The sequence below is a fragment of the Amblyomma mixtum genome, chromosome 2 (assembly GCF_055824585.1).
Source record: "Amblyomma mixtum isolate Tamu chromosome 2, ASM5582458v1, whole genome shotgun sequence".
Taxonomy (NCBI): Eukaryota; Metazoa; Arthropoda; class Arachnida; order Ixodida; family Ixodidae; genus Amblyomma; species Amblyomma mixtum.
In genome coordinates this window covers 74,917,980-74,941,753 of record NC_143013.1, presented here as the reverse complement: position 1 = coordinate 74,941,753, position 23,774 = coordinate 74,917,980, and the positions used below count along the sequence as shown (strand labels likewise).

Sequence of the window (23,774 nt, the reverse complement as noted above, 5' to 3'; positions counted from 1 at the left end):
CGCTGTCACCTCAGAAATAAGCGCGCACCCGCACAATCGGCAAATCATGCGCGGTGATGGGGAAGCCTGGAAGAGTGACCTAAACTTTTTTTGCCGTCAGACGCCGCTAGGAGCGCCATGCTTTTAGTGGCGATTCCCAGGTCGTGTGCGAATAACAAGACGGTATAGACTTCGAGTTGCGTACCCCCGAGAGAATGGAATGGAATTATATAATTCCATTAGTTACAGCGGCGCACCACAGCGCTCCCGCTTGCAATTCGCTGTTTCGCGCGGTTATTCCTTCGTACCAATATTCGCAAACGTAGTGAAGGTACGTAAAAATATTCGATTCGTATTCAATTGGGGTGAATTCTATTACTGTTCGATTCGGTTTTTACCATCCTCATTCGTAATCTATTCGGCAGCAAAAGTGCGCTATTCGTATTCCATTCTGTTTTGAAAAAGTACTATTCGCACAGCGAACCAGGACATCGCCCCTTCTTTATCGACAAAAAACAACACCTGTGGCGTTGCTGGCGTGCACTATTCCCGCTGTGGGTGGTCATTGTATCCTGCCATCATACCCACCTTGGAGGGGTCGCATTTCAGTGGGTGGCCCTGACATCGGGCAGTTATTCGCAATCGACCTCGCTTTGGAGACCCGGTTAGACGCCCTGGGTGTCCTGTAGTACGTTTTGCCACCAACATGATTCGGCACCTGACAGCAGGGATACTCTCATTTGAATATACTGCTTTTTATGGTACCTGTTATGCCGCCCCGGTGGCTCAGTGGTTATGGTGCTCGGCTGCTGACACGAAAGACGCGGGTTCGATCCCGGCCGCGGGGGTTGAATTTCTTTGGAGGAGAAATTCTAGAGGCCCGTGTACTGTGCGATGTCAGGGCACGTTAAAGAACCCCAGGTGGTCGAAATTTGCGGAGCCCTTCACTACGGCGTCTCTCATAGCCCGAATCACTTTGGGACGTTAAACCCCATAAACCAAACCAAACCGGTACCTATTATACCTGCATGTGCAAAGTGCATAGCGCTCCCTGCTTGGCTTAATCTATCGGCAATCCTGCTGTTGTTATCAATGCGAAATCATTATATGGCTCTGTTACGTCAGCAAAAAGTGTCCGCAAAACGTGTACGCAAAACCTGTCCGCACTATTACGTCGTTCTCTGAAGATAAACGTGTGAAAGTGTGATTGTGACAGATTGTGTGTGATAAATTGTGGCCGCGGGAAAAATTTGTTTGATCAGGTTTCATTACTTAATTAATTAAGCGTGAAAAAATACACTTCGACGTCAAAATAGCCACGGACGCCGACATACTACATGGACGTCAGAACAGCCACGGAAAATTGATTAAGTGTGTGTACGTTTAGCTTTCGCATTGCTCCAATGCAGGTAGCCGCGGTGATCTCAAAGTTTTCTTTTTTTCTTTTATGTCCCGAGGGAATACTCAGCATATAAAAACATTGCACGAAGAGCCGTGCAGGTACACGGTATACACGATGGCCTACGCACCATTCTTCGTGTTTCTGTCAACAAGCTGTGTTATATGACGTAACCTAAAGGTCTCGTGCTGTGTCGTAAAAGCGCGTGATGCAAGGGAAGAAACTGTGTTAGGGGAAGTGTTGTGTTACGCTGAAGCTGTAGATAAGTGCGGCTACATTCAAGAGGGTCAAAAATTAAAGCGGATGCGATTTCTATTGCTCAGCAGCAAGTGGCAGACTACTGCGCATAAACTACACCAAGGCCAGGGCGCGTGATTTGCGTTTCCCTGCCCGGCGGAGATGGTTTAGTTGTCATCGTACCAATTTCGAGATTTTTGACGAGAGCACCGCAGGCGCCACTCAGACACCACTCAGTTAAAAAAAAAAGTTTAAATTTTGCGCTGAGGTACACTCTTCTTCACATATGTTTACTGCTATACCGGACTGCTTGAATATTATATAGGATCACCACAGTTAGAGAAGCTGAGCACCAAAATTACGAATAAATGTCTGCATGCCTTCAGTCTGTCAGCCTGACTCTTGGCACAATTTTTGGAGATCAGCTAACTATAGCAAAAGAAAAATGTGCACCAAGCATTGAGCCTAAACCAAGACGAAAAATCACGAGATTAAATACCGCTACTGCATCTGATGACGTGTTGTTCTCCTTCGATGAGGCGAAGAGAAAGAGGACGAAGAAATAGCCACGTGCACATGCACGCGACACAGGCGGAAGCCATTGAAGAAGGCCGTTCGTTCTGCGGGACTCTTTCTACCCCCAACGGCGCGTCGTGATTAGTACCATGGATCCGGACAACCAGAGTGGACAGCAGCAAGAAGGAGAAGACAGCCCTGCTGGCCAGCAGCCGACGCCATCGTTGCCTCCGGTGGCCGAGCCAGCCGTTCGCTCGGAGGACACACTGGGAAAGCCAGCCAGACGCAGCGACAGCAGCGTGAGTGGATCGGCTTTCTTTGTGTTCCTATCGCATGGCTTCTAGCGTGCGACCTTCAAACTTGTCTTTTGTGCCGCTTTAGATAACAAGCAAGCGTTTCAGAGCTAAAGCGACCAACGCATGAAGCTATAATTCGGACAACCGCCGTACCCCTGGATTGAATTAAGAAGTGGATAGGGGAACAATGACCCCTTCACGAAGGAGCGGCCACGCATTTTCCCTCCCTTTAAGATGGACAGCTATAGCCAGAGAAGGGAGGAGTGCATTTCTGCGGTGGTGCTTTCCCGGACAAGGATCGTCACTGCCTGCAGTACAGGCGAGTGTTCTCACACTTCCCTTGAATGGCTGACTGACGTGCTTCAACATGCCTCTCGATATGGCGGACGCCCGAAGATGCAGCCAACTCATTGAATGATTGCACAGTGTGGAGAGAGTTGAAACCCTCGGCAAAAAGGAACAGGAGGTTGAGGACGCATGAAATCACATCTCACCAGGAGGCGGTGACCATGATCCCATACCCGTTTTCAGTAACTTGTTCCGCCCATTATGTCAGTGCACGTTAAAGAACCCCAGGTGGTCGAAATTTCCGGAGCCCTCCACTACGGCGTCCCTCATAGCCTGAGTCACTTTGGGAAGTTAAACCTCATAAACCAAAACAAACCAAACCATTTCCCTGTAAGCGAACCTAACACTCTGCTCGTACCTGGGTATTGCCTTAGTCTCAGTCCCTGCGTCTTCGCAACCTTCAAGACACAGGCTTCTATCCTCCCGGGCTTTCTGACTTGAAACACGGGGTGCTTCACCACCGCTAGTTACTGAGCTTCATCGAGCAATCTTGGTTCATCTTAATTTTTGAAGTCCGTTCACATGCCACGAGCATGCTTTCGCAATTGAACAAATACCTTCTTGACATGTATACAGAAAGCTCCTTGTCTTAACTTCTCACGTGTGCCAATGTAAACAAACATGTGCATTTCCCCTCGAAGCACCTCAAACCAGCGAGCATTTATGGCAGGCGGCTCGAACTTGGGCCTTGAAGCCTAAATTGTGTCTACGCCCCCAATCGCCCCTAACAGTTATCGCTGTCGGTTAGTCGTGCCGAAAGAAATGCGGTAAACCTTTATTGGAACTTTAATGGATTCGCTGGGGCGGGTTTTAGAGGAAAGTGGAGGGTTTCACCGCTCCCTTGCCTGGGTGGTAGTCCTCATTCCCGGACACCATTGGCGGTAGCTGCTGCCCGCGCTTTTTCAACCAGAGCCCTCTGGGACTCCAGATCCAAGAAGTCGGACAAGGTCACCTCCCAGCCTTTTCTCGTTTGCTGATTTACTCTCTTTATTCAAGTATTTTCCTGGCAGGCAAATAGCTTATTGTATCCGTCTGCCCACATCTCACAAAATTTACAGTAACCCGAAGAAGTCGGGTCTATGGGTTTTAGGATCGCAGGGCTTAGGAACGACCCCGTTTGCAGCCTTCTGAGTAGTCGTTCCTCAGTTCTATCCATGCAGGCCCTTGGTGGGCTCTGGGAACGTCTGTCTGCTGAAGCGCAGATACGCTGTAATGTCCGCATATGTGGTAAGCGGATTCGGTACAGGAATCCCGACAGAGTCTGGAAATTCAGTGGAACTCCGGGGTAGAGACGCTCGGGCGGCTGTGTGCTCAGCCTCGTTCCCATCTATTCCCTGGTGTCCGGGCACCCACGCCAACCGTTTTGTTCTCTGCACTGAGCTAAGTTGCGCTTTTGCTACAATTTTGCTGGCAAACGGCGCTATTCTTCCCCTCATATAATTTGGACAGGCGTGTTGAGGATCTGAAATTATGTTCGTGGCGTCGGAGTGAGTGGCTGCCAGCGCTATCACCACTTCCTCAGCTAACGCAACTTTACTAGTTTTCACCGAGAGTCCATCCACCTGCTTTCCCTCATGTATGACCGTGACCGCGACTGCCTGCTTACAGGAGGTATTCCGGGGACTGGAATGGGAACAGTTGGGGATAAGAGTTAATGGAGAATACCTGAGTAATTTGCGATTCGCTGATGACATTGCCTTGCTAAGCCACTCAGGACAAGAACTGCAAAGCATGATCAATCAGTTAGACAGGCAGAGCAGAACGGTGGGGCTAAGAATTAACATGCAGAAAACCAAAGTAATGTTCAACAGCCTAGCAAGGGAACAGCAGTTCGCAATTGGTAGCGAGGTGCTGGAAGTAGTAAGAGAATATGTCTACTTAGGGCAGGTAGTCACCGCAGATCCGGATCATGAGAGGGAAATAACTAGAAGAATACGAATGGGGTGGAGCGCATATGGTAGGTTCTCTCAGATCATGAATGGTAGCTTACCAATATCCCTGAAGAGAAAAGTATACAACAGCTGTATCCTACCGGTACTCACCTATGGGGCAGAAACGTGGAGGCTAACAAAGAGGGTTCAGCTTAAGTTAAGAACAACGCAGCGAGCTATGGAAAGGAAAATGATAGGTGTAACGTTAAGAGATCGGAAGAGGGCGGAGTGGGTGAGGGAACAAACGCGGGTTAATGACATCTTAGTTGAAATCAAGAGGAAGAAATGGGCTTGGGCAGGGCATGTAATGCGAAGGCAAGATAACCGCTGGTCCTTAAGGGTAACGGAGTGGATTCCAAGAGAAAGCAAACGTAGCAGGGGACGGCAGAAAGTTAGGTGGGCGGATGAGATTAAGAAGTTTGCAGGGATACAGTGGCGGCAACTGACAAAGGACAGGGTTAATTGGAGAGACATGGGAGAGGCCTTTGCCCTGCAGTGGGTGTAGTCAGGCTGATGATGATGATGATGATGATGATGATGACCGCGACGGTGCAGGTGCCCTGCTGCGTATGGCCCGCAACGTCTACATAATACGTGCCTTTTTTGCTGCCGTAATATTTCTCTATAGCTATAGCTCTGGCTTCACTCCTACCTCGATTGTACTTGGGATGCATGTTTTCTGGTATTGATTTAACTAGTAGTTTATTTCTCCAGTCCTTGGGAATGTCCCCTCTGTCTTTCTGTCGTGGGTGGCAGCGCTGTGTGAAGATCCTCGAGGACCCGTCTACCAACTTTGGTCGTTGATAACCGCATTAGAAGGCGGGAGTTTTTTTTCCTAGATATATCGATGCCGCCGACATGCACTGGCTATTGCATAAACCCTCACAGCCACACCTTCCCTTTGGCGCTTGTGTCACAGGTCAAGAGCGGGGACTCACGGACGCGCAAGCGCAAGCGACCAGGATACCTGTCGTCGCCGCCGAAGATAAGTGTGAGTGGTGCACACTACACCTACGATGACTGGTGTTGTGACTGTAATGCGGGTGGCCTCAAAGAAGTTTTAGCGATGTGTTTTGGCTTGAGTGTAGCTTTGGCTCGAGTTCCGCGCAGTGCTCGTTCACAACGGCAGTTACCACTTAATTACGTCTCGCGATTGCGTTATGTTCAGGAGTATGTTTGGAAAGGCAAGGCGTGGTCACTGCCAAGTTTTGACCAACTTGCAAAACCAGTGAAGGGCGGATAGGGAGAGAAAAATGTAGGGGGGGGGGGGGGGGGGGGGAGGGGGGAGGTCGTACAGGGTGCTCCGCGTAACGTGACAGAAGTTGAACGGAAAGGTACATATGTTATAGTTAAAGAAAAAATAAGTATTGAAATTTAATTATTAACTTTACTATAGTTAACATGATTCGCCGGCTTTCTGACGTCAGCCACACTGTTATTACTATGCCGGGGAAAACTGAACTTTACTCAAAAAGCTTACTTTTAAAAATTAGTGAAGGCATTCACTGAAACCCCATGTAAAGTGATGATTATTACCCTTCTAATTCAGTGATGTTACTTTCAAAGAATTTTCCTTTTTCAGAGATTTCTCGGTCCCAGATTGGCCCTCAATTCAATGTTCATAAGTTTTCAGGGAATTTTAAATATTAGGAGAAAAATGAGAAGAATTTTCGCGCGAATAATTATTTTGGCTCAAGACAAACATCCAAGCCTGGGCAAGGCGCAAAACCGCCTGCAAACGAAGAACAGAAAAGAATAAAACGATGCGATCGATTGGCAGTGCGAAATAACTTTCTTTAAGGCCGCATTTGAGCCTTCAAGCCTTCTCAAAGTATGACAGTTGCCACCACAGCAACTCCATAAAGGTTTCATGCATCCCATATTTTTAGGAACTGCGAAACGAAGAATATTCCAAAACAAGGCGGTTACAGCGATCAGCACTGAGCCAGCCACTCCTTGACGCCACCTCGTTGAAAGAACATTCACGCTACCGTTGCTTCGCTATTCTTCTGTGTAATGTCGTCAGTATATAAAATCTGTTAAGGTCCGGACGTTCAGGTTGTCTGCAAAGACATTAATACAACGAATAGAAGGCAGTTACATCTCACTTATTTTCCCACGCTCTCCTATTCATCCAGTACGTTTAGGAATATCCCCCATTGTGGAGTATAGATTCGAACTAAAAAGTAATTACTCACTGCCATCCACCCAAGCGCAGCCATACGGCTATACGAAAGGTAAAGCTCTCGCAGAAGCTCCTCACTTGACGGAAAATCCCCCCTGATTCGTGGAACCGAACCCAGAACCAGCGCCTGTCCAGGAAATTCGCTCTTCTTGGCTAAGCTACCGAGGACTTCTAGGGAGTTGTGGCACTCCTTTATTTCTGCTGTACCTCGAGGGCACGGTTCCTACATGGAGCTGTTCATCACTCGGGCCTTGCCCTGGCATCTGATAGGAGCCATGGTTAGCTTAGCAGATATAGCGGCTATCTAGGACCGGCAGAAGTCCCGAGTTCGATATCTGGACCATGTTGAAATTTTATTCAACTGCGCAGTTTCTCTGAAAGCTGCGCAGCTTTCCCGTGTAACCAAATGACTGTGTTTGGGTGGGAGCAATTACTCCTCCTGTTCTCTAGTGCTCGTCTTGGCGCTGGGAGCAGACGCGTTCTTCACGATGCCACTGCATCAGCGATGTGCGTTAAGCTGCGACAGGTACCGTAATCGTACGTTCGTGGTTAAGAGTTTTCATATATGGCTACCAATACGAGATAACAATATCAGATTAATTATTTTGTTCCAGTTTCCCAAGCTCAGGCCACAACTACCCGAGCCTAGTGTGGAGAACTTACGGTAGTCATCTTGGGCTAACGCTGCCCTGTGCTGATTCGATCTCGTGCTATTGTGGTTGCCTTGACCACTGAGACATCGTGGCGGATGCAGACATGCCGCGTAGTAGCCGATGACAGGAATGGCTACGCAACGAGGGGAAACAGTTCTTCATAAGAAACTCTTAACGGAGGTGGAAAATAATGTCTTCGCGTTTTTCTATAGGCGCTGAGAGGTTTTAACTGCGCTCCAATGATCTGATGGGCAGTATGGTTTAAAAAAGAAGCGCAATGGCGCCACCTTGTCGGTGTATAGCGCCGCGTAAGGAGCTCTTCGTACGGATGTCTAGCCACCGCTGTGTCATTCCCCTCGCAGCAGGAAGAGACCAGCCGGCGCGTCTCGGCCCTCACCCGCGACCAGCTCTGTCGCAGGGGCAGGTGCCTGTCCATAGCCGTCCTGGTGGTGGCGTCGGCACTCCTCTTCGCCTACCTGCTGTTCATCAAGGACCACGTGCAGCGCATTAACGTCTGCCAGACCGAGGACTGCATGGCGCACGCTGCCGAGCTCCTCAGCACGCTCAACAGGCTGGCCGATCCGTGCCACGACTTCTACGAGTTCGTCTGCGGCAAGCCTGGGCAGGAGAAGCCGCCGCAGTCGCTCGTCGAAAGAATGTACCTCAGGTACGCCGCCCCTACACCACGGTGAAAGAATACACTGCCTACACTTCCTTTCTCACAAGGGAAAAAACGTCTTTTTGCGTAGGGTAGTTGTTTGTCTGCTGGTAGCCTTGTCGATGCTGCATCTCCAGTTTAACCTTCCAAAGCTGTCTATGCGCTATGAAAGACGCCACTGTCTAGGCCTCCCGATTAATTTCGACCCCCTGGGGTTCTTTACGTGCACTGAAATCGCACAGCACGCAAGCGATTTTGTATTTAGTCTCCCTCGCCCCAGCGGAGGGCGCTCTCGCCACATAAAGGGGTGCCGTGTTGGAGGAGACAGCTGCAAGGCACCTCTCAGGTTCAGGGTCTCGTAATTGCTGGGAAGTAGTAAAATACGGATAGAGAACTTAATGGTGCGGCCTCAGCAGTGCGGCGGTTGTGGAAAGAGCGCGCTGTTTTGGTTCTTATAAGGATGCAGTCGTTGCCGCCACCGCTGGACTCATGTGCAGCGTCGCCCCTGGTGCCAAGAAACACGACTCGGGTCTGATCGAAGAACGCGCAGCCCGCCGTCGTTAAGCAGGCGTTTTGGCAACAGGAATCAAGGCGGCAGGCGACGAATATTACCTGTACCAGGGAGCGCATTGTGTGAACAGCTGCAAGCGACGGCAGAAGCCCGCATTTTTTGCAGGTACGAGTGTATGACAGTAGAGTTTGGAAATTTTGGGGTAAGTGACGTCAGCTTCGTTGCACCCGCGATAGCACCGAAACATTAGAACATGTTACTTGTCTGTTGCTTGCAGTCAGCAGATGGTTTTTGCGTCTTCTAACCGCACTTCGATTTTCACTGCTTTGGTAACAGCGGCAACTTCAGTTTCATTTCCCTGAGGATAAAGCACCGGCGTCTCCCTAGTCAGCAGCGTCGTAGTATGTCACGAAAGAAAGCTCCTGCGTACCACCTGTAAGGCGATGGGAATTTATTCCACAGGCACGGAGTGGATGCCCTTTAACTGTGCGGGTAGGTGATTGATGTCGGTCTGGGCCATGATGCGGACGCTCTCACGAGCTTACTGGAAGCCGTGGCTGTCTCTGGCTCGGCCCTAAGGTTGGCAAAATGTCGGAGGACCCTGTTCGTTCAGAACTACACACCACTGCAGGGCCATCGACAGCGGCTCCAGTGGTTTGGACGGAAACACGGCAGGGTCCCGGGTCAGTGCTGAGCTGCTGTTCGAAAGCTGCGTCGACCCGGAGCGGAGTGAGACCGATCGCAGCCTCGCCGAGTTCCGAGAATTCCGCAGGCGGCGTGGTATGCTTTGGCCCGAGGAACCGCAGCCGGACGTCGATGGCGTGGACCCCCTGGACCTGATGCTAGACCTGGCCATCAACTGGAACCTCAACTTGCTCTTTGACGTCCGCGTGCTGGAGCTGCCGCGGAACGCCGCTAGCGTCACCGGAGAGGCTGCGGTAGCACTCGTCCTCAGCCGCGGCAAGCTGAGCTATGTCTGGCAAGAGGGAGTCCGTAAGTCCGTGGACCAGGCACAGTACGAGAGCTACGTGCAGGATTATTACCAGGTGCTATCGGTGACCAAGTCGAACGTTTCGGCGATGGCGCTGCGGGAACTGGAGGAGGCCGTTCTGGCAGCCAAGCTAGACATTGTGGCTGACGAATTAGAGCAGGTAAGAGTCTACGTCTGGGTTAAATATTGGTTCTGGGGCTTACTACTGCGCCAGTAATAAAGTTGAAGCAATTATCTAATGATACCAAGATGGATGCTGATTATTATGCTGATGACTATGATAGAAATGCAGGTTTACTTATAGCATCGAACTATCTAACTACCTAGTGCGCTCCTTTGGACTTCTTTGATGGATTGGCGTTTTAGGCAAAGCATTTGAAGCAATGAGGTCCTTGCATAGCAATACCGAAAAGAAATGGCGATCTCCTTTTGCAGTTTTACTCGAATCTCTAGCTGGATAGCATGAGTACGACAGAGAAACGTCGAGCATGATCCCTACACATTACCAAGGTGCCCAACAGTTAACGGTCCATTTGTGCTTGGCGGTCGATAGGAATAGTTCACCTCGTAAAGTGAAGATTATAAATTTTGTGAAGGTAGCCGGGCTTTACTTCAACATCCATATCCTTTTCTTTATTTTCCTTTCGAGTATCCTTTGCGTAAAGATCAGGTTATTTTCTTCCACCTCGCTACGTCGAGGTGCTCGTTGATTGGGAGGAGTACGGGTGGCATGCACTTTATAACCAAAGCTCAAATAAACACTTAATGCTCAGCTGCCGAAGCTGACACAATAAGTTACTTCAGCTTAACGCTCGCTCTTCACGATAAGCTTGCCGGAAACCCAGGCCCGCTTACTTCGCTGCTCGAAGCCTGATCTAGAACCGCAAAACTTAACGCAACATGCTCTTAAATAAGCAGGCCTGAAATCTCTCGAAGCGGACGGCGGCGCTCAGAAATTGAGTTGGTGCCGCAGCATGCCATCAAGCTATGTCTCCCAGTTCCAGTCTTCTCGATGCGGCGCTGACCATCTCGAACCGTCCGTCCGCGCGCGCCGCTTCGTCGAGGTCACAGGGAAATGAGGACCGGGGCCGTGCGCTATAGGATGCGCCTTTCAAGAGCGTTCAAGAAAATTATTTTCCTTCGTGCCGTAACGGCCCAGTGTTTGCTGTAGCGCGGCCTTACGATACTTCTATCCTTGGTACGACACTAGGAGGTTCGCTTGAGCACCCCTGTGTGCAGGTACCGTGGCACTACATGCACGCACATTGCAGTGCGAGCTTCAAGCAAATAGCTATGTGCCCAGGCTATCGGCTTATATGTAGTCGATATGACCTCAGCAGAATTGCTACTAATGCCTAAAAGTTATTTCAGAAAATGTCACGTGCCTGATGCAGCAGAACATGTGGATGCCGTTTAAGCGCTATAGGTCCATCATGAATGTTCGTACGGCTACGAAATGCAAAGAGAACCCCCTAAAATGAGAAAGGTAATTCCCGAGTGACACAGGACAGGCTACCATCACGTAGCAGCGCGAAGGAAACTTGCAGTGTATCTTCGGCACTGCTCCGGGAAGCGAGGTGGTGCTCCTGTGTAACCGAGGAAGAACATCAGTGTTGTCATTTTTTTATATTCTTACCTCCAGTCTGGGTATCTTGCGCACGGGCGTTCGGTCTTTTGACGCTGGCCCATTCGACTTCTTTTCTTCGAGCAGGTCTGGTTCAAGATTCGCGACCTCGGCAACGCGACTTCCTCAGCTGATCCCGGTACGTGGTTGTCGCTGTTCAACAAGCAGTTCTCGGGGCAGTTCGTATGGAGCGGCGAGCATTGGATCGTCGTCGACGGCCCTGCCGTGCTGGCCCGCTTGGACAATCTGCTGAAAGCCTACAGCAAGCACCTGCTGGTCGTGGGCCTAGCCTGGGTATTCGTCCAGACTCACTTGTGGGCCGTCGCGAACAAACCTGATCTCGCATTCGACGAAAACCGCGGCAAAGCCCGCAAGTACGGCTGCTTCGAATACGCCGAATCCCTGTTCGGCTTGCTCAGCGTGGCCGGGCACTTGACCAATGCGTTCGGTACCGGAGACGCCAGGCATCACCTGAGCTACTTCGAGCGCACGCTGAGGTCGGCGGCTACCAGGAAATTTCTGGAGTCTTCTTGGATCCACGACGGGGCCCGGAAGGCGGCGCAACGCAAGCTGGAAAGCCTCTCGATGGCCCTGCTGCCGCCCAGCGAGTTCTTCGATGATGCGCGGCGCCAAGCGTTCGCCAATGGCTACGCTGGGGCAGACAAGACGCAGGCCGTAAGCTTCACTCACAAAGCAACGTTTTCGAAGTTCCAGCTTAAAGCCTTTAGCGTATTTTTTTAGAGCGCAGCTCTTTGGCGTCCGTTCCTGGGTTTCGCGTCGTCGTCGGCCTCGTAACCAGCTCCGCCCCCCTTTCATCCCCCCAGCGCTAGCAGCGACCGACTGATACCGCTGGATGCCGCTGACGCCGCTAGAGAGTCAAGATAACGTGACTGCATAGAACACCGTCGCCGCCATGCAGAAAGAGGAGGAAAGGGTCCCCCCCCCCCCCCCCCCTGTTCTTGTGTGGCGGATAGGGTGCTCTTCAGTTGCCGACGCGCCGGTTATTTCACGTAGGCCCCGGCACGTCGACGAATACGTGACCACCTTCCCACGGCTAGACCTGGTTCTTAGCGCTGCGGAAGCGAGGGTATCATATTGTTAGTGTCGGCATCGGCGGCGTTGTCCCTGAAACCAACTCCGCAGCTGGGGTTGACTCACTATCGGCGTCAGCGGCATCAGTCAGTCGCTGCCATCTCTTCCCTCCTCCCTTTATCGTGTTGTCCGCTTGCTGCGCGCGCTTCTGCCCCCATCGTTTGCCGCTGGGTGTACACGCCGCCCCCCTCCCCCCTCTTCCTGCGAAAAATAAAAAAAAAATTCTGTGATAGCGCATACATGTGTTTCTCGATTTCTTTGCCTCAATCTATCGAAAAGGTGAAACAGCTTATTTGCTGCGCTCAAATTTCGCATTAGGAAGTAACGTAATCGTCGGTAATTTTTTTATTTTGTTTTGTGCGCAAAACACACTCAAGCAACGCAGATTCAACGGATCGCGCTTGCAATGCAGAGTGTACTTACGTGCAGGCGAACGCCAAGATAAATATAGATTGAGTAACTGACGGTGACGTTTGTTCAGGGTGTAGAAGAGCGGTGTTGGCTAACCTTGTCACCACGAAAAACAGAGGATAATAAGGTCAGAAGTATGCGCAAAAGATTAGCTTAACAAATGCGGAAGAAAGGTACTTGTCACAGAAGAGACGTTAAACCTACCTCACTGTTCGTCTGCTAAACACATGAGGCTCGCTATCTATTTCGAGAGCAGTTCAAAGGCTTACTCGTCTTCGCAGCACCTTACTTCTCCGTATAACAGAGCGTAAGGAAATGTCAGAACCAGAATTCCAGTTCCAGTCGTGCCTCGTTATGACGTGCACTTTTCTTCTCAAGCAACAGTGTCCATATGGCGAGTTGTTCGTAATAACGAATAAGGACGAAAAAAAATGGTATTCAGAAAAAAGAAACTGCTGTGCATAGTGGTCGGCTGTGAAGTGGCAATCAAACAAAATCATGGAAGCTCCTACTTTGTTATCCTGGTCACCACTGTTGTAAAATAATCGGCTGCAATTTGAAGCCCCTATAGCGGTCTATGAGACGCGTGAGAGCGTCTCATGGAGTGATAACGTATCTCACAGTACGACTGCTCGCATATCACAAAGCGCTACTAAATATTTATATTAAGTCGGCGGACAGCTGTTGGAGTAGGTTTCAACGTAACACAAGCTGCAGAAAGAGCATGTTTAAAACAGCTGTTCATGCTATGTGACAAGTGATAAGGCCCGTAGACCGAAAGCCATGCACTGCAGAAAACATGAAACCACAAAACAAAGCCATTTTCCTGTAATTGGCACTTTTGTACTGCTTTTCATTGGTGTTCAGCACTCAAAATACAAGAATCGAAATATCTGCTTGGTGATGTCGAGATTTTGTTCTTATCGGAGTCGATATTTAACTCGATAACGTCTATGCTCCTGTTCAGCGGAATACGCGGCTTCGTCGTCGTCGTCGTCGTCAGCGACGGCGTGAGCGAAAAAATTGGAGGGGATCCACACTTAGGCTCCACCTTACGGATGCGACGCGATAGAGTCAGTGGGTTAAGACCCGTATATGCAGAATTGGCCATTCTCTACTTCACATTCATAGATATATGGGAACCTCCATACCACTCCTGCCATAGTGGCGCAGTGGTTAAGCGACGCGCCACTGCCCTGCGATGGCAGATGCTGCCACCTAATGGTCTTGTGAAACCCAGGTTGCCTTTCGAGGGCAATCTCTCGTGATCAATAATTAATTTAACTGCCACCTCCCACGATGCGCAGTTTGCTTACAATCCGGTGGGCAGGTTGTGATGACGCCACAAGGTCACGTCACCTAGCGGGCGCCCTCGTCACCTAGGTCGCTTCAAAGGGAATTTTTTCGTGCATTTTTCACTCATGGTCAACGACGCCTAAGATGGCGCCGCCACCTTTTCGTGGACACGGGCTCTTTAAGGCTGGCGCGTTAAAATTCTCAGAGAAGCAACGCAGATGGCCCACCTGTGTCACGTAGTATTGTGACATTATCACAGCCTGCCCGCCGGATTGCGAGCAAACTTCCCACCGTGCACCAGTTGAGTTAACTACTGGTCACGAGAGGCTGCTCGGGAATAACCACCGGGCTCTCATAAGGCCCTCTGGTGGCTGTGTTTGAAACAGCCACCTGCCGTGGCAGTGGTGCATCGTTCAAACGCGACATTGCTACGTCAGTATGATACGAGGACTGCTTGAGATCTATAAATGTAAAGTTAATGAGTTAATTAACTCATTAACGCGGTCGCGTCATACCCTTAAAGCAGAGCTTAAGTGGCTCTTCCAATTTTTGTTTGCTTCTCGTATTGCCCATTCGTAAAGACCAAGCGTGCCGTATTCCGGCTTCAGTCGCAGGTCACTTTTATAGGAATAGGATTAGAGGTCCCTTTCGTGAGAAAAGCCGGCATCCGTCCGTCTGTGTCACGAAAAAACTTAGGAGCGATCGATTGGATTGGTGCTGAGGAAATGCGATAGCATGCTTCTTTCACTCTCAAATCTATTCCAGTTTTATTGTAATCCAATTCTAATTGCCCTTCAGTCCTCAATCTATACCAATTGTGATTCTATTCGAACTACAACTACATAAATATTCAAAATACGTCGCATTCAAAGATCGCGGCATCCCTCATTTACCATTATCGATGCTGTGGCGCAGCGGTGAGGTGATGCACCGCTCCAATGGCAGGTGGCTGTTTCAAACTCAGCAACTCGCGTGCCTTGTGAAACCCACGTTGCTCTTCCCTTGGAATACGAGTAAGAATAGCACCCGAAATCGTCATTTTTCGCTGATAGTTATTTGGGAGGCTGTACATTGTGCCTGCAGGCTTGCTGTTGTACGAGTCAATTCCTTCTTGGTCATTCTCATTTTTCCTGAGGTTCTTTGTGCGGCATCTCTCTCCTCTCCTGTAGAAGTGAAGAAGGGGAGGGGGAGAAGGGCAGGTGGGGAGAGGGGTGCTTGGCAGGCGACAGGGGGAGAGAGGCAAACCCTCCTAAACAGCACCTGTCAGGTGGAGGCTTCACACAGACGCCTACGCCTCCGTGCAGTTTTCGCCTTCGAGGCCCTCCTTATGCTGTCTCATAAAAAACATGTTTTTAGGTGGCGTCCAGCCCCTGGCGCACTTTCGAAGGATCCTTCCTAGCAGAAGCCTTCGTAAAGTCCTCTTGTCGTCGATTTTATATTTTTTAAAGGTTCGCAGACTGATGGCCTCTTTGTACGCGTTTGAAGGAGCTCAACAGTGATGGCGGGCTTACCGTTACGTCGCAGGGATTCGTGAGCAACCTGCTGAGCGCGTCGCGTTCCTACCGTGCCCTCCGTGCCCAGCGGTCCCAGTTCGCCGACGTCTACGGCAGGCGAATGTTCCCCAGCGACCGCCACGTCAGCTACGCCTACATCGCCAACCGCGCCGACGTGGCGCTGGGGTCGGTCGCCCCGCCGCTCTACTACCCGAACGGGACGTTCGCCGTCAACTATGCGGGACTGGGCACCGTCGTGGCAGAGCCGCTGGCCAGAAGCTTCGACCCCCACGGCACCGGCATGGACAGCACGGGAGCCAACAAGCGCTGGTGGTACCAGACCGGCTACAATGACCGGGCGCAGTGTGAGCTCGGAAACGTGGAAGGCAACCACTCCGCGTACGGGATGGTGCAGGTGGGTGATTCGCTGCAGTGGTTTACACTGTTCTGGCGACCACGAGAGAGGGCGTGTGTACGGCAAGGTGGACACGGACATAACAACATCGTGTTCTATGTTCGTTTGAAAATTAAAAGTGCACGCGCGTCGCTGAAAAAAATGCTATGGCTTAGCTCAGCTAGGCTAAGATACGCATAGGAAAAAATACGTTAGGCGCCGAGCATAACATGCTCGACGCCTAACAACCATGCCAACACGTTGCCATGGCTGCCATGGTTGCCATGGTTACGGCGCATGCTCAGTACTGGCCTGCGACAACCACCTGAAATTGGCAGCTGACTAGCCTAGTGTAGCTTTCGCTACAAAAGTAGATTCCCATGTAGGCTTCGCGCGCTGATTGAGAATTACAAGGAGTCTGCCATGTTGCCGCTCTAAAGCGCTGGATTCGCAGTTTGATTTTGGGTTATGCTCAAAGGCTGGGGCCAAATTCACGTTTGTTGCAACTTGCTCACGCCCTGCAAATTTGACGCCCGGTGTAGCTTGTAGTTGTCCAACTCTATTCTATGTAACGTTAATTTGTGTCCGGTTTTTACGAAACCGATATTAAATCCACGACGCAACAGAAGAAGACGGACACAAACCTCCAGTTTGGTTTGTTTGCATCTTTTAACGCGATAGCGTTACAAGGCTCCCGTTCTGCAGAAAATCCGGCGTCGCCGGCGTCGTTGGTGTTGTGAGCGAAAAAACCCCGCAGAGGCAACCAGGTGGGCCACCTGTGTCTGGGTCGTACAAGCCCCACCGGTGGCAGCACCTGCCGTCCCAGGGCAGTGGCGCTTGCTTAACCGCTCCACCACTCCGCCAGGAGTGGTATGATGACTCCCAGGGATCGATGAGTGTGAAGTCGATAATGACCGATTCCGCATACGTGGGCATTAACCCATTACTCTGTCGCGTCATACCCTTAAAGCGAAGCTTGAGTGTCCCGTCCAGTTTGTGTTCCTGCCCTCAGGAGCTGTTGTGTCATTCGGTCACCGATATGTCAGTGAGAATGGCGACATATTCTATTCAATGCACTGGTACACTACGGGTGCATAACTCGAAAAGACGAAAGTCCGAAGGGCACTATGCACTAGCTCATTTTTTTGATCGCGAGATCTAATGCTGTCGTGCCAGCAGGCGAAACGAAGCTTAAACAATCGCGACCAGAGAACCTGCAAACTGTTCAATAGTTTGCTTGACTGTTTCTGAATTTACATTCTCTGCGGCGTAAGGCTCTTCTTTTGATCGCCTCCTCGTTCGGCAATTACTGCCCAATTAGATCACTGGAATTCTCCTACTGCATTTGACAGCGATCTCAGACTTACCGCAATAGTCGCACTGCATCCGGAATCACTCGGTCATGGAGACCGTTCAGACCGTATACTCAAGAGCTGCAGATCAGAACAGAACTTCCAAATATTTGGAAGAATCCATATCTATGGATTCTTCAGCCACCAGAAATATGTTTGAGCAGGTGAGTACTTGTACTCCTGAAGGGAGTGTGTTACTCACTCCAGGTTCGCTTTTGCTTCGCAGGGGTAGCTGAAATCTTTAGAAAAGGAGTCAGTATGAGAGAATTGCATACCCCTTCTAAAAATAATTGCTGGAAAGCCTTTAATTTCGAGAATATCGATACCACCGTCGACAATTTACCCTCCTTGCTAGCAACCAGCTGTGACGTCAATATACGTCATCTTTGAATGATCAAGGGGCAATTGAAAAATTGAATGAACTAGGAACATACGCAATACGGCCTCGTATACTGAGGGCCTGATGGTACAATACGTGAGCTTACGTTCACGACTATATGCTGCCTAGATTCAGTTTATTCTTTCGTTACTAAAGTTTCTTTCCCTGGACAAAACACTAGTGCTCTTTTAAGGTGTATCCCGCCTTAAGTGTAATATACTTCCGAATCAGGGCTTGAGCGAAACAGGGTCGTCGCAGGTATTCCCGTCGTTGGTGGCCCTGGAGATCGCGTTCGCAGCCTACAAAGACGCCGTGGCTCACGACCCCCGGAAGGTGACTGACTACAGGCTGCGCTACCTGGAGACATTCACAGATGACCAGATTTTCTTCATCAGTCACTGCCACGCCGTATGCGGGAAAGAAGCCTCCTCCTCCAGAGATCGCTGCAATCTCCCGTTGCGTCACTTCCGGCCGTTCGCGGACGCCTTCGGCTGCTCGCCCGACTCCCCCATGAACGCCGATGGGGCGTGCAGTTTTTTCGGCACCTGAAGACGACGAGTATCACACAGTGCATTGAGCACTTATGTGGCGCTTGAACACAAGCGCTTTGTCTGTTTAAAAAACTGTATATTGGCGAAAGTTAACTTAAATTTGCGTAGTTTGTAGCTGTACAAAAGGCATTTCTTTTTTAACGATACATACATGACTTACTCGCCCCCAAAAGCAGGCGATCTATCCATTGCGGTATAGTTCTTAGCGTTGCGTTTAATTATAAAACCAGTTTGAAACGGAAATTCGGGTAAATCATTCACCCTCACTCCTTATTAACTCCGAGTGTAGCCCTGAAGTTGCATCAAGATCCAGGTGCTTAGTCTGGTGCACAGCTTTTGTGAACATGCACAGTACAAGTGTTTCATAGTGTTATGAAGCGAATACAGCGAGCTTGAATGGAATGGTGCGAACATTTCAGACTTCTTGCTGTGTGATTACGACGGCGTGCGTTGTTTGGTTCCTTAAAACGTCCCTACGTTTTCAGCGAAGCAAAACTGTTCACTTTAAGCGGTGCATTTTACTCTCACGGTTCTCAAGAACGCAAGACAGCACTTCGAACTCAGTGTGTTGTGAGCAACCGATGTTGGGCTTCGTCGGCTACAGTGTGCGACGTAGTTGTTTGCTTTATTTATGAACAATGTTAGTGTTTTACGCGTAAAAATACAATGTCAAGTTTGTGCAATGTCTTCTAAGAGTTTGATAATATCGTGATGAAATTAAATCAACCTAAATGTGGATCCGGGAACGATGTATGAGGTGACGTTCCGAGTGGAAGCATCAGCGAAGCGCAGTTCAGCTCATGAGGTTGTTTGTTTGTTTGTTTGTTTGTTTGTTTGTTTGTTGTGCGTCTACTCTTAAGCACCAGACGCACATTAGGAGCTGCTTTAACAAATAAACGTCACTTGTCTCTGGCTTAATATGTTTTCCTGTAACATGGGAAGTCCACTTAATACGAACCCCGTATACAACGAACGCAACCAGCGCGCCCGTCAGGTTCGTCATAATCGGGCTCGACTTACACAGCGCCACTCATTGGTGCGTCTGTAGCTGCTGCTTCTCGAGTTCTTCAGAAGCATTTCCGAAAATAACGGACTTTACGGACTGACCGGCGTGAAAGATGCCTCGTAGGTAGAACGATGCCTTTAGCTTACCGGCACAGTCAATGAACTTCCCAGAAGCAGTTCACAAAAGTCAAACCGCAACACAGCCCTTCACCACCTGACGCCAAGAAAATACGAAGGAAAGCTGTGCATGGGAAACGAATGATCATCATCATCATTTTATTACAACATCAACATTACAGATACTGAGGAGCGTGAACAAAAAACCTCTAACCGGGCTTGACGGGGTTCACGGCCCTTAAAACTTGGCATTGTCCACAAAACTAGGATACAAATACAATGCACGAGATATGGGAGGATCTGGTACAAAATGAAGAGGTAAGCAAAGACAATTACAATATGGAGAGTTTAATTAAGTATACAATGTGCGCAGCAATGCAGAAAAAGGTAGAAAGTGCAAGTATAGTGGCTATGATATATTTTAAAAAAAAACAGTATTGTGGCTATGAAAACTTGTTTGTTTAGAAGTGACGGGAGCATATTACGTAGCATCTGGAGTGCGTGCTCGAGGTATTTCAGGGCATTCCAGCGGGCGGACTGGTTGACTTGCAGAGTAATAAAACTGCGCGACGAAAACGAGGACGCAGCGAGAGACATGTAGTACGCTGCTGTGTGGGCAATTTCTGTCCGAGTTTAGACTGGTCCTTTTCGCTGCGCCTTCCAGATTTCACCCCTATTTTTCAAGCAGAGTTTCTGGCAGTAATACTTGCTCTGCGCAAGCTAGGTCTTTCTGTTAGTGCAGTAGCAGTCATTACCGATTCTTAATCTGTGTTCGTCCCTCGCATCGCATGCTGACTGTTCCAATTTAAGCACTTTTCTATCGCTGCTTCCCTCGCATTTGAGTCTTCTTCGTTTAATACGGGTACCCGGTCAATGCAGCGTGACAGTCAATGAGATCGAGGATAACCTCGCAAAGGCTTCCCTAGGCGGCCCCGTGTTGCCCATAATCCCTTCTACAGCGTGTATGACAGCATCTAGGTTTCGGCGACGAGCGTTATTAAACGCGCACGACACAGCTCTTATAACATCGGCGGAATATCAACATCTGCGATATTCCTGGAGCAGGAAAGTTTGTCGATCTCGACAGCTAGAAGTATCTCTGACAAGGCTGCGCTGCAGTATCCCACCTCTAAATTTCTATCTGCACAGGTCTGGTTTGGCGCTATCTCCGCTCTGTGCATTTTGCCGTGAGCCGGAATCTATCGATTATTTTTTACTCCATTGTCGCCGTTTCATCTCTTTGAGAAGAAGACGGCTGGAGGCCCCCTTACAGCATCTTGGCCTTAGTTTCAGCAGCCCACTCTTGCTATCATTTGGCGCCACCCCGCTTGGGTTCAGCCACAGGTCTGTCTGTGACGCTGTTCAAAATTTCTTGCTAGAATCTCATCTACTACCTTGCTAAAGGTTGCAGTATTTTCTTTTCTATGCTTTATTACATTTTGAATTAATCGCTTCCTCCTTTTTTTTCTTTCTCTTCCATCCAAACTCTTAACTCTTTTCACTCCCTGCTTTCCTGGTAGTACACTTCCATGGTGTTGCTCTTTTTCTTTTGCCTTCAGTATGTACAGGTGAATAGCAACCTCTGCCTCCCGATTCTTGGCCGATCCCCCAGTGTGGGTATGTGCCATCTTCTCAAAGGCTATCATCATCATCATTTCGCTTAGTCGCCGTTTTCCTTGAGCAGTTTTATTGCTCTACAGCCGTGATTAGACTTCCACACAGTGGTTGAAGGCTCAAATATGGGCACGTGATTTAGCCCACCCCTCAGAAACCGCGACAAAGAGATGTCTTGAGTCAGCCTTATGCAGAGCAAAATGGAACCTGAAAATAATAAGACCGTTGCGGTATCGGGAGACTCCGGTTTAGACATGTCCCGTTGTTTGATTGACGTCACTCTTGAAGTTCTACCGCTGTTTCACTGAAGACTAACTCGCTCGTTCAGTCGCTAGTGTTCCGGCAAAAACGAGGGAGCGACTTCTCGCAGCGGACATGACGATATGAGAAGAAAATGACGATGGGCCCCACCAGTCACGAGCAGTAGAAGTGAAATGCTCAGTCGAGATAATACCTTTCAATCAGTATCGCTGACCAAATTAAAAGTTTTCACCTCATTCAAAAGCAATCTCAAAGCAATGAGACGTCAGTAGGAAATGTGCAGCATAATAACGAAATAGCTTTATACCTACACTGTGACAACACCCATAAAGTTGTGCAAGGAAGATGCAGTGAGGGAAATTGTTTACGAGCTCTGCCTCCAAGGGCGCAGCGCTGGCAGCGTCGTCTCGTGCACGGCTGACCAGCGAACGTTGATATGCGCAGAAAGGAATGGGCAGTATTCCCACAAAGCTTTAGTGCGCATGGTGTAGTGCGCAAGAAACCAGAGACTATTGGCCATGGCTGGCCGAAGTGACCATTCTGTGCTCATGAACTGCTCCACTTTCTGAGATATGCCTCGTCCTTACGAAAAAGAAAATCAGCAAGCATCTACGATGTACGGATATAGTGTGACGGATCAGCCGTACGATAAAGTTACGCTGTGGGAACGGTCCACTGATGTGTACCACCGTATCAAAACTTCCATTTGATCAGCACACTTGTGTCAGAACGGCTCGATATTACTCTTATCATGACAATTTATTTTGCAAAAAAAATAATAATAAAGCCTTTGAAAGTCATGCGCGAGTGCAATAGACGGACGGGTGGGTGGAGCTAGGAACTTGGGTGGGATAGATGGATGACCTAAGCTTCCAGCTGCGAACGACGCGGCGGCAGATGCCATCAGGGTCCGTCTTCATACGCTCCTTTACAGCAGGATGCAGTCTGTATGGCTAGTACCCCGCACATCCGTGCTCAGTTTGCAAACCGTAACGTCATGAAACAATCACTACACCCATTACGTTATGCGAAATCCTCTTAATTCGGCGCATACCATCCGAAAGCCCTCATCAAGAGTTTTATAACGGCGAAATTTTCGTGGGTCTATCGAAAGAAGTACCTCCGTGCCTCCGGTCGAATGTGAGAGCTCTCAGAGCCGGTGAGCCGTACCTGGCCGCCAGCCTCATGGACAGTAATAGTTCCATGCTCGCGCTGCGTTTCCTGTCCGCAAGCTGGCCAGACACGAACCAGCAGTAGGAGCCTAACGGCCTAAACGTCATGGCGATGGAATGTATTGCCTTCGGGCTTGCCTACGCCCTGGTCTTAGCCTTTTGGCTATGCCATGTAAAGCAGTAAAAAAACGCGTGCTGTCGTTATTAAGATTACGTAGGACCCGACAAAAATACGTTCGTTTCGGTAGCTCCAGCCACGCAGGATATCTTTTTGTATCTTGCTAATTGTGACCTTTTCTAATGACTGGCACAACGTTCGAATAGGCTGTGCCGTAGTTTCTTTCGACGACTGTTTCGAAAACACAGCTCACTCCGATGCCGCACAGCGTGATGCGAGCTGCTGCCGCGATCGGTCTGTGGGGGAGGGTCCACCCGACCGAGGCGGCAACGTTTCGATGGAGGCGAAACGCAAAAGGCGCCCGTGTGCTGCGCGATGTCAGTGCACGTTAAAGATCCCCAGGTGGCTGAAATTATTCCGGAGACCTCCGCTACGGCACCTCTTACTTCCTGTCTTCTCTCAGTCCCTCCTTTATTCCTTCTCTATACTGTGCCGTTCAGATGTCCGACGAGATATGTGAGACAGATACTGCGTCATTTCCTTTCCTCAAAAAACGATTTAAAAAAGAAAAGAAACGAATGTCCAACGCCGCCACTCTGCCAATTCCTCGAATTCCATCCCATCTGAAGTCTCAGCCGCCGCGGCGGCTCATTCGTTATGGCGCTCTGCTGCTGACCCGAAGAACATGGGTTCAATCCCGGCCACGGCGGTCGAATTTTTCATGGAGGCGAAATTCTAGAGACCCGCGTGCTGTGCGATGTCAGTGCACGTTAAAGAACCCCAGGTGGTCGAAATTATCCGGAACCCCCCACTACGGAGCCTTAGTCGCCGTGGGACGTTGAATCCTATACAGCAAATTTTGATACTCTTTCAGATTAGGTTTCATCAACCGAACGATGGCTGTGGCATATAGCTTAACCTTTAAATCCCGTGAAGCACGAGAAAAAAACGACAGTATAAATATTTACACGTCGTTTGTTGTCATTCCAGCTCTTGAAGCATGCTGGTTCAAGTGTTGCAGTGAATTGAAACTACGTATTAGTGATTATATTGCAGGTATTTTTTTAAATCACGTGACTTAAAGGTTGGCTATACGTCACAGCCATCGTTCGGTTGGTCACAGCCATGCGTTCGGTTGAACGCATCATTTCAAAGCAATAAACACAGAACTAAAATTTGGTGTCTGTAGTC

General features: G+C 49.5%; 1 protein-coding gene across 1 annotated transcript in view; it reads left to right on the top strand.

Annotated features, from left to right (window-relative positions):
• The window catches only part of LOC149359781 (neprilysin-2-like), a gene marked incomplete at its 5' end in the record, with an annotated part of 123,335 nt that extends 104,125 nt beyond the window's left edge, over window positions 1-19,210 (top strand). The window contains 6 exons of the mRNA XM_089571904.1: window positions 5,626-5,697; window positions 7,907-8,211; window positions 9,345-9,864; window positions 11,416-12,003; window positions 15,652-16,035; window positions 18,004-19,210. Of these exons, the coding sequence (XP_089428030.1) occupies window positions 5,626-5,697; window positions 7,907-8,211; window positions 9,345-9,864; window positions 11,416-12,003; window positions 15,652-16,035; window positions 18,004-18,294 (2,160 nt within the window). The remainder of the gene's footprint in view (window positions 1-5,625; window positions 5,698-7,906; window positions 8,212-9,344; window positions 9,865-11,415; window positions 12,004-15,651; window positions 16,036-18,003) is intronic.
• Between the last annotated feature and the right edge of the window lie 4,564 nt (window positions 19,211-23,774).